The sequence below is a fragment of the Prionailurus bengalensis genome, chromosome C2 (assembly GCF_016509475.1).
Source record: "Prionailurus bengalensis isolate Pbe53 chromosome C2, Fcat_Pben_1.1_paternal_pri, whole genome shotgun sequence".
Classification (NCBI taxonomy): domain Eukaryota; kingdom Metazoa; phylum Chordata; class Mammalia; order Carnivora; family Felidae; genus Prionailurus; species Prionailurus bengalensis.
In genome coordinates this window covers 12,781,991-12,792,611 of record NC_057350.1, presented here as the reverse complement: position 1 = coordinate 12,792,611, position 10,621 = coordinate 12,781,991, and the positions used below count along the sequence as shown (strand labels likewise).

The 10,621-nt window shown below is 51.5% G+C and overlaps 1 protein-coding gene across 2 annotated transcripts in view; it reads left to right on the top strand.

The window, feature by feature from the left end:
- Positions 1–1,557: 1,557 nt before the first annotated feature.
- Positions 1,558–10,621, top strand: part of EVA1C (eva-1 homolog C) — a 77,033-nt gene continuing 67,969 nt past the window's right edge. The window contains exon 1 of one of the 2 annotated variants that reach the window (XM_043593738.1): positions 1,558–2,143. In XM_043593738.1, the coding sequence (XP_043449673.1) occupies positions 1,984–2,143 (160 nt within the window). In that variant the 5' untranslated portion in view covers positions 1,558–1,983. The remainder of the gene's footprint in view (positions 2,144–10,621) is intronic. The other variant, XM_043593737.1, reaches the window with a different exon arrangement.

Below are 10,621 nucleotides of genomic sequence, written 5' to 3'. Positions count from 1 at the left end.
GAGCCAGGTTCTCTTCCTGTGCCAGCTTCCCCAGCACACACCAGCTCATACCCAACCAGATGGGTGAACAGATGGGATGGAAACTACATGAGGGACCTGGGTATTGAGCAAACGTTACTTACAGGGTGGCTGCTAAGTGCTATGCATCCCTACCTACCTTCCCACCTCAGTTTCCCCAACCTAGAACGTGCACACTAATAGTTACAGCCAAAAGTTATCGAGAAGGTTGAGTCCTTTTTTGAAAATATTAAAAAAAAAAAAAAATTTAAGTAGTCGCCACACCCAATGTGGGGCTCAAACTCACAACCCGGAGACCAGGAGTTACATGCTCTACCGACTGAGCCAGGCAGGCACCCCAAGAAGGCTGAGTATTTTAATACAGAATTTGAAACTCATCGTGCCTAGTAGAGTGGGTCCCCCTGAACGTATATGGAGGTTTAGCATTTGCCACCCCACCTCCGGGCAGGCAGGAAGGGGAGGGAAATACCAAGTCCTCTGGCCTTGCTCCTGCTGGAGCACTGTGGGACTCCAGTCACCCAGCCCCGCCCCCGGATCCTTTCGCGTATCTCTACGAGGGTCCCACGGGTAGATCAGCGCGTCTTGGTTTTCTCTCTCCAGGCCTCCCCGCCGCCGTACCGTGCGGCCCTCACAGCGCATCTGGGAGCCCGCTGGGGCAGTGCGCCTGGTCCCGCCCTTGGGCCTCATTATCTACGTTTCCGCGTCAGGCCCGCCGAGAACTTGGCAGGGCCTCCCCGCGGTGTTCGGGAACACTTTGTGCCGAGCGCCCGCCCGCCCAGCCCTCCTCCCTGCCTCCCGCGTCTACTGGCCTGTCCGAGGGGGTTTGGGTCGCTGGAGCCCCAGGTACCCGTACCCCGCGCGAAGCCACGAGTCCACATGCCTTCCCACGCACTTGTCCTCTATGTATCCGAGTCCCGGCCACACAACCCGTTCCTCGCCCACGGGCTGGGCCTGGGTCACACTGCGCGTAATCGAGAGGTTCAGAAAGATGCGGTGGCCCATTTTAAAACAAAGCCCAATTATTAGCGCTCGGTGGCTATTTATGCCCGGCCAGTGTCAGATCGTCTGAGCGCTGCGGACAACCAGTACCCAAAGGAACCGCACAGTCCCAACCAGAAGAAAGAAACCGGCTCTGGAGTCTTCTGACCCATTTTGAACCCCCCTCCCCCAACCCCGCGCTCGCCCACTCGTTCGCGTCCTGGCTGCTTTAGCTCCGGCAAAGCGCGGAGTCTCAGTCTCCTCTTCCAAGAAATGGGGAGAACTGTGCGTGCTTGGTGATTCTACTGCGAGGCGCGCAGCAGGTCGCAGGGACGTCGGTTCTGTAGTCACACACCTCCAAGACCCCACCTTCTCGCGGCCCCTGCCTCGGCCCCGCCCCGGGGGCTCCTGGGCTCAACCCGCGGCGCTGGCTCCGAAGTGCGTCACGGGCACCGGCCGCGCTCCTCCGGCAGCCAGGGCGAGGCTGGCACCGGGCCAGCGCGGGCCGGGCCAGGGGTGCCGGGCCGTCTCCGGGGCGGGGACCCAGGCGTGGAAGGCGCTCAAGTTGCGCGGCCCTCGGCGCGCTGTTGGGGGCGCCCTCCGCGGCGGGCGGCTCGCCAGGGACCGGCCTCCGCAGCCCGCCGGGCGCGCTAAGGCTGCACTTTCCCTTCGCCAACACCCCCCCCCCGCCCCCACCCACCCCCACCGGTTTCCTCCCGCGGGGCGGCAGCGGAGATTTCCTCTCGGGGAAACTACGCGGATCCTTCCCGGGGCTCCTCGCCCCGCCCCACTTCTCCGCCCCCTCCCCTTTGCTGGGGAGCCGGTACCGGCCTGCGCCGGGAAGAGGCTCTGGCAGCCCGAGCGGGAGGTGGCGGGGGGCCACGGAGCCGCTGGCCACTGACTCGCTTCGCCATGTGACGCTGCCCTCCGCCCAGGGACCCCCATCGAGCCCCCGGCCCGCGCCCGCGCTGGATCGCGCCGGGCACCATGCTTCTGCCGGGCCATGCGCGCCCGCCGCCCGCGCCGCAGCCCGCGCAGCATCCTGGACTCCGCAGGCAGGTAGAGCCTCCCGGGCAGCTCCTGCGCCTCTTCTACTGCACTGTCCTGGTCTGTTCCAAAGAGATCTCAGCGCTCACGGACTTCTCTGGTAAGAAGCGCCCTCCCTCGTCCTGCGCCCCCGGCGCCGCGCTGCGGTGCGCTCAGGTGATACCTCGGCTGGGGGCAGCCTCCCGAGGGAGCACAGACGGGGTGGATTGAAGTTGAGGCACGCTCATAGCCAGTTTTCTTGCCTGGTGTGAGCCCTTGGCAGAGGTGGCTCCGTGTGGAGCGATGGCAGAGGAGTCCCTCCCCTCCCCAAGGAAGGATGGGTAACATTTGGAGTTTCTCGCCCCGGTGTTTATCTCGTCAAATTCCCTGCCTCGGGTCCCAGCATCGGGTTCCCGCCTCTGAAGGATGTGTGTCCCCTGGAGGCCCCTTAAGCTGTGCCCTGTGCCGCACCCAGCGCTGTAAAATACACGTGTTGTGATCGGAGGAGTTTCACTTGGTTTGCCACTCGCAAACCCGGGTAGCCCGGGTGCGCCCCAGCCAGCCTCCAGGGTGCCCATGTAAGGACACTAGTCCTGGGGACATCTGACCTGAAGTCTGCGCCGGCAGGCAGGGATGGGAAGCCAGCCGGGCGGGAGGTCTGTGTGCCGGATGAGGAGAAATGTACAGAACGGAGACTCTGGGTCTTTACTGCCAGATGGTACCTGCCCTCCACCCTCCAGTCCCAGGCTTCTTAACAAAAATGCTTTTCTCCTCCCAGTAAACGGTGAGGCTTTTCTTCTGGGAGACTCAGACCAAAGCTCCCACAGCTTATCTCAGTTCTGGGGCTGTAGGTGTGGCACCACAAAGTGAGAGAAGTTTCTGTGTTGATGATGGTTGTAGGAGCCACATTCTTATGTTACCGCTGCACTTGCTTAGAGTAACAAAGTCCTTACAGTTGTAACAGACCTGGGTCTCCCTCTGGTGAGGCTGGATGCCTTCACCCTTTCCCAGCCCCTGCCCACCCCAGGAGGCAGCTCTGAACCGCACCCCCCCCCCCTTCTCCAGGGATCTTCTGCCAAGTTTAGGCTTTTGCCTGCAGGGACTTTTGCAATCCAATCATGGTAAACGGAGTCACTGCTCACCCTGTCCTGCAGTAGACTAATACACAGCAGAGAACACTGGCAAACCAGAAGCTGAGTTGGGTTTCTAGTTTACTTACAGAGAATGTCATTGTTAGCTGAGAGCCCTTGGGTCAGAGGTTCTTTGCTTTGAATATTTAATATCAAGGCAGTGTTTCTACCTAGCGAAGGAAGCCAAGATATGCCTATTTGGCAAGCAAACCGTGGTCCTTAAAATCGAGCACCACAGGGTCAGAATGCTGTGGTAAATGTGTGAGGGAAATGCTTTTCAAGTGCTATTGACTTTTTTTTTTTTTTTTTTTTTTGGTGGTAATAGAACTTTCTTGGCTGCTAGAAAAGTTTTATATTTGCTGATTTCAGCTATGGAGAGCAATTCTGATTCAGCCACCCTGTAGCTCTGACTAGTAAGGAAAGAATTGAAAGCTGACAAGCCCTTTTTGCGTGTGTGACATCATTGCAACTGAAAAAATAGCGCTTTAGGTAAATCGCGGTGTGACCATTATATTGTTTTCACAGATTATAGACACTCTGTCTTTAGTGAAGCACTTGCAATACTCCCGGCAGCCTGCAGGTTATCACCCACATTAGGAATTGTCTGTATTCTGTACATTACATTGTACATTATAGTGCTTTGGCTGTCACAGAGGGACTATATCCCGAGGGAAATGGATATTTTGATACATGTTCTTCTAAATGATACAAATGATGGAAAATATTTCCTTCTGCTTTCGGTGTGAACTTGAATTCCAGGGTTGAAAACTCGTTGAGTCCGCAGTAGGTGGTGATAATGCCAGGTCCATCCACAAGTAGCCCCCATTCTTTCCTCTAATCACCTTTGCTCACCAGAGACCTGAGGACTAGGGAGACAGTGTCAAGGCGGGGGGGGGGGGGTGGTGGTGCCTGGGTGGCTCAGTCAGTTAAGCGTCCAACGTCAGCTCAGGTCATTCATGATCTCATGGTCCGTGAGTTCGAGCCCCACATCGGGCTCTGTGCTGACGTCTCGGAGCTTGGAGCCTGCTTCGGATTCTGTGTCTCCCTCTCTCTCTCTGCCCTTCCCCCCACTTTCTCTCAAAAGTAAATACACATTAAAAAAATTTTTTTAAAGGGTCAAGGGAACCTTTTTGGGAGAAGAAAAGAAAAAACGCCGTCTTCTCAAAGCACAGACACATTCAGGTTTAAATCTAAACGCTGTATGTGCGGCACTGGGGAAACGTTAGAGAAGGCTCAGGGGTCTTTCAAAGTTGATCAATTTGACTTGAAACTTTTAGGGACCCCCTAACTGTGTGATACACAGCATTGAGGACAATTCCCCAGCTCTAAAGATGGGTCTGAGGGTTCAGTTGAAGGCTTTAGTCAAAGCCATGGAGACTGATCACTTAATTCCAAAACCCCTGGGCAGGGGGGGCAAACCGGATGCCTGCTTTCCTGGGGACAGGTGGTCTTGTTCTTTTTTGTGCACTTCGAGGGGTGTTTAGAAACCAGAGGCCTGTAAGGAGACAGTCCCCACCCCTGCCCCGTCCCCCACGGAGCCTTACAACAATAGCCCAGCCCTAGAGAGCAGCAATCCACAATGCAGATACTTGCTTGTTTTTCTAAACGAGGGAAACATCAAAAACTGAAGCTGAGGGAGGGTGGAGGGAACTTGGGAGCCCTCCGCCCTGGGAAGAAGGGGATGGAGAAAGGATGGTGTTTCCACATGAAAGAAAGTACCAGAATATCAGGGGTCCCAGCCATTGTGTGTACAGTATAGGGCCTCCCAGGAGATTAACAGTGCAGAGTTTTGGAAAGTTACTTAAGCCTTTCTCTTCTTTGCAACTCTTCCTTCAGCCTTTTCCTGAGGCTGTCAGCTGGTGTAGTTTTCCTGGGTCATTGGGTTTTTTTTTTTTTTTGCCCTGAGGATTCCAGCATCGGATCTCACTCTTAATAAGCCAGGGGCTGTGTCCTGGCCGCCTCCTCCCCCTGCTCGCTCGTGACTTGTGCTAATCACCTCCAAGCCTGCTGGGAAACAGCCTCCCCACACAGCCCCTTCGCGCTCATCCCCGAAGATGCTGAGGTGCTGCCAGTGGCCACTGGAAGGCTATCATCACTGCATTAAAAACATATTCCGGGAAGACAAGAGCAGTTCATTGCAAAATTAGTGCCTGTGATCCTTAATCCCACACCTAGATGCACTCAGTTTTCCTTTTTCCTCCTTGGGATGGAGTTCTGTTTTTATTTATTTATTTATTTATTTATTTATTTATTTATTTATTTATTTTGTTGGTTTGTTTTTTTCTTTGTTGTTGTTTTTTTGACTGCATTCCCAAATTGGGGGTTTAGCCTGAGAGGTCCAAACTGATCATTGATTTTTTTTTTTTTTCAAATAGAAGTATAATGCCAACATCATCTTTGTTCAGAGAACAAGGTAGGGGTGAGGGCTGAGAGAAGGGGGGGGGTGCCATTTTGGGTTCCAGCCATCAAAAGGAAAGGATCCTCTGTATATTGTCCTGCTTTAAAGAGTTCCAGAGTGTCTCTCAAACTTATTTTGCCCTCGGGTCCTGTTCATTTTTTTGGTGATTTTTCTCTCCATTCTTTTTTTGGTGATTGATGGGCTTATTGAGAGGGAGGTGGAGGAAGGGGGGCAGGGAGGGAAGGGGTGGAAAATTGTTCTAGTTCCCACTTGGCGTCCTAGAAAAAGGTCGTGAGCATGTGTTCGCACATTTGGTTTTACCCCAGGGCCTATAGTGATGACTGTGGGAAGCAGAAGGGGAGGAAGATGAAACCCAAGGGGAGTGGGGGCAGCCTTTAAAGGCCTTCCTGGCCCCAAATTGTCCCCAGGCCTCAAAGATGGAAGGGCTTCTCTGGGCAGATGTCCTGCTCCCTGCCCAAGCAAACAGGAAGTGATGCGCGTTAACCACATCATTTGCAGCTCGGCAAATAAACCCAACCCTAGCTCCTGGTTTCACTGGCCAGCAATTTCAGAATATTGAAAAATGGTCATTCGATCGATCTTGAAGTCTCGGGTCCTGATGGAGGGAACACAGGTGTCCATTTAGGGGAGGCCGAACCTTCCCGTTCTCCTCAGGTAAGCAGTGGGTCTCAACCCTGGCTGGGCATTAGAATCGCTGGACACGGAACAATGTGTGGGTGCTCAAGCAGCACTCCCCGACTTCTCGTGTAACTGGTGTGGGGAGAGCCAGGCCTGGGTCTCATTTTTGAAAGCCCCCCAGGCAATTCTAGTACAGCCAGAGTTGAGAACCACTGCTCGGGGTGATCAGAAGGCTGGACTACCTCCTGTGTGCATCAGTTCGTTCGGGGGCACACGGGCACGACTGGCTGCCCCTTCACCCCGCCCCCCACCCCCGGTCAGGGTCAGGGCTCCCCACCAGGGAGACCAGGACTGTATTTTCCCAGCTACCAGTTTGTCCCTGCATGCCAGCACACGCACACAAAGTTCTACATTTTCTATTCCCTTCTTTCCTAACGTTTATCCATTTATTTTGTGAGCGGGAGAGCACGCGAGGACGTGAGGGGCAGAGAGAGAGAGAGAATCCCAAGCGGGCGCCACGCTGTCAGCGCGGAGCCCGACCCGGGGCTCGAACTCACGAACGGTGAGCTCGTGACCTGAGCTGAGATCAAGAGTCGGACGCCTCACCGACTGAGCCACCCGGGCGCCCCCGAGTTCTGCATTTTCTGACGCCCCAGTCACACCGCCCTTTTATTCGGGGGTTGTCTTCCCTTTCAGAAATTTTATGGGATGAAAAGCCAGCTCATAACCAAAGAAAAACAAACCAAACGTCTGAAGGATTGTGCAGCTGTCACAGAAGAGGAGAGATGAAGAAAAGCTCTGAGACCGCTAGTCTGTTTCCATGGAAAGTAACTACATTTGAAAAGTGTTCTGCTGGCTCTTTCTGCGGCAGAGAAGAGGAGTCGGGGCCAGCGAGTGACTCCATTATTAATGGCTTTGCTCTCCCAGGCACTTTATTGGAAAGGGCAGCCTAGCAGCGATTTCGGGGAAGGGACAGAAAGACAGGGAGAAAGAGTTCATAGAGCTCTGTGTTATCTCATTTCCTCTTCCTGACAACCCTGTGAAGTAAGTACTCGTCCAGGCTCAGAGAGGTTAACTCACTTGTCCAAGACCACCCAGCTATGAGGCAGAGCGGACTCAGGCTCTGACCTGCGCAGGGCGGGGGTGGGGGCGGCTGGGGCACTTGGCCCGTGTGGGTGCTGGGGGGGTGGTGGGGGAGGCAAGGCTAGGGAAGAAACGGGGCCACCATCGGCCTAACCAGCTCACGGAGCCACCACCGCTATGCCGGTTGCCTGCTGAATACACCGCCCTTTCTCCGTTCCTTCCTTCAGCATCTTTCTGACCCCGGCCATCCAAACTGGGTGCGCACACGAGGCGATCCAACAGACGGAGGAGGAAACGTTAGAACTTCTGTCTTTTCATATCGGTTTCTTTGAGGTTTCAACCTTAAAAAGAACCTTAAAAAGGAAGGTTTCAACCTTAAAAGGTTTATTTATTTTGAGAGCGAGCGAGCGAGAGAGCAGGGGAGGGGCAGAGAGAGAGAGAGAGAGAGAGGGAGAGAGTGAATCCTGAGCAGGCTCCGTGCTGTCAGTGTGGAGCCCAGCGTGGGGCTCGAACTCCCCAACCGCGTGACCCGAGCCGAAACCAAGAGTCGGACGCTTAACCGACAGAGCCACCCAGGCACCCCTGACGTTCGTGATTTTGAAGATTTGGAGGTCACCGGTCTCAGCCACCCGGTCAACATCTTTAAAATGCTTGCAAAGGCGCCACTTTGGGGGTGATGCATGCGGAATGAACACCTACTCCCCAGTTACCTGCCTCTGCCCCCAATCTTGCCGCCTACCTTGGCTCTGGTTAAGTGTAGAGACAGGATTTGCTAGTTAAGTGTAGAGACAGGATTTGAACCCAATAACTGTCTGGTTTCAAAAGTCCATACTCTTGTCATTCAAGCTAAGTAATGAACCGAGAAGGTAGAGGTGAGGGCTCTCTGAAGTGTTATGATACTCAGTCACTATTTTATTTTATTTATTTATTTTTTAATTTTTTTTCAACGTTTTTATTTATTTTTGGGACAGAGAGAGACAGAGCATGAACGGGGGAGGGGCAGAGAGAGAGGGAGACACAGAATCAGAAACAGGCTCCAGGCTCCGAGCCATCAGCCCAGAGCCTGACGCGGGGCTCGAACTCACGGACCGCGAGATCGTGACCTGGCTGAAGTCGGACGCTTAACCGACTGCGCCACCCAGGCACCCCTAAGTCACTATTTTAATGAGGCGCCCCAGACAGACACTCTTCTAAAAACTGTATGTTGATTTTTTAAAACTGGTCAGATACATTCTTTTTTTTTTTTTTTAGTTTATTTATATATTTTGAGGAAGAGAGACAGAGCATGAGAGAGAGTGGGGGGAGGAGTAGAGAAAGAGACCCTAGCAAAATTGTCCAAAACTGATTGTGCCCCAAGATAGTTGGCAACACACACACACACACACACACACACACACACACACTCACACACACAAATGCTCCCTACATAGAGACATCATCACAGACTCTATAAGACCCCTACTGATGAAATCCTGGTTATGAACACACAGTCCAAACTACATTATATGAACAACAGAGTTCTTAATAACAGAGGAAAACTAAAAACAGAAAAGCAAATAAAAGAGCAAAGCTAAAATGTGACTAAAGAATGAAAGGCGATAAAGATTTGAAAACGAGCAAAATATATCTGCTAACTATACTAATACTACTATACTAATGAAAAATATATTCATTGAAATTAAAGCTTAATAGATCAATCATATACAGCTGAAGAGAATCAATGAACTGGAACATAAAGCTGGAGAAACCATCTAGAATGCAGCAAAAAAGGTAAAGGCATGGAAAATATGGAACAAAGTTTGTAAGATATGGAGGATGGAATGAAGGTTTAACATACATCGGATCTGTATTCCAAAAAGAGAGAATATGGAAAATGAGGGAGTGGTAATGCTCGAAGTGATACTATCTCGGAATCCATTTTCAAGAATTAATGAAAAATTCAGATTCGTGTATCCCAAGGAAGATAAACAAAAATAAATTTATACCTATTGTATTTAAAGCATAAAATACTAAAACCAAAGTGACAGTCTTTAAAAAAAGAGAGGAAAAAATGTCATCTATAAAGTCTTTGCCACCACAACAGTGAAAGCCAGAAGCCAGTGAAATATTTTTCCAGGTTCTGGAAAGATGGAACAAAACAGAACAACCTGTCAGAGCAGAACTGTATACCCAGCTAAACTATCTTCTAGACAGCGTGTGAAATGAAGACATGCTCACCACCGATAAATGCTGACTGAAAGGACTACTAAAGGATGTCCCTCATGGAGAAGGACACTGAGTCTAGAAGGAAGGACCGAGTTATAAAGAAAAGAAATGGTGAGCAAAGCAATGGTGCAAAGAATGGCACTTTGCCTACATTTCTTGCTCTGTCCTCCTTCTTAGAGACTACCGTCTCCTTGCCTGCAGGAGGTTTCTTGAAGCTATCTTGTCCTTTTGGCAGCTGAAGTCAAGAGACAGATTTTTGACCGAATTGAGCTCTTCTACTGCCTTATGACTTCCAGCCTGAGGTACCCACGCCTGCTCCCCAGGTGGCCAGCAGTTCTACGGTGACTACACAATGGGTGTTCTGTATGAAAGAACGGGAAATGTTCAGTTCTTTCAGGTACCAGATGCTGTGTGTGGTATGATACAGGGCTGCCCTAAAGAGCCAGTCCTGTCCTGGGGAAACTTCCTTCTCAGTCGATTCATGGACACACAGACACAAAGAGACTGGAGGGGTCAGTACTCGATTGGGCAGGTCGCATTCTCCGAATGGTACCACAGAGCGTGGAATTGAGGGTTTAGTAGCGTGCTCACAGACCTCCCAGACAACTCTGCCCATGCAGAGATTTTACATTTTCATACCTGCATTCTGGACACCTGTGTCACTTGCTCACTCAGGCCCCTGAAATGAAATTTCTCTTGCATTAATAAGCTAGGGAATGAAGTGATGCTTGGGGTTCGTTTTGACCCGAGAGCCAAGTTTTCCACACACAGAGAACCAGGCAACATTAAAATTCGAAACTCAGGCCACTGAATCTGAAATGTATGTTTGCAAACTGTCTGATTTCATGTCTGCCTCAGATGTCTCGTGAATACAAATCGCCTCATTTGGGGTTGGAGGAACGGGGAGGAGGAAACCTAAGAATGATCTCCAAAACAAATCTTTAATTCGGATGAGTATAATAGAATGTAATCCCATTTCAAGTCTGTCAGCATTCTTTTGATGATTACAAATGAGTCCCTTTTCCCCTGCAATGTGGGGGAATAATCTGGATAAAATAACCCTTTTTGTCTGCAAGGGCCAGTGTGATGCGTACTCGTGACAGCTTTCAGAGTAGTGTTTCAGGGTCTGAGAAGAGCACTGTGC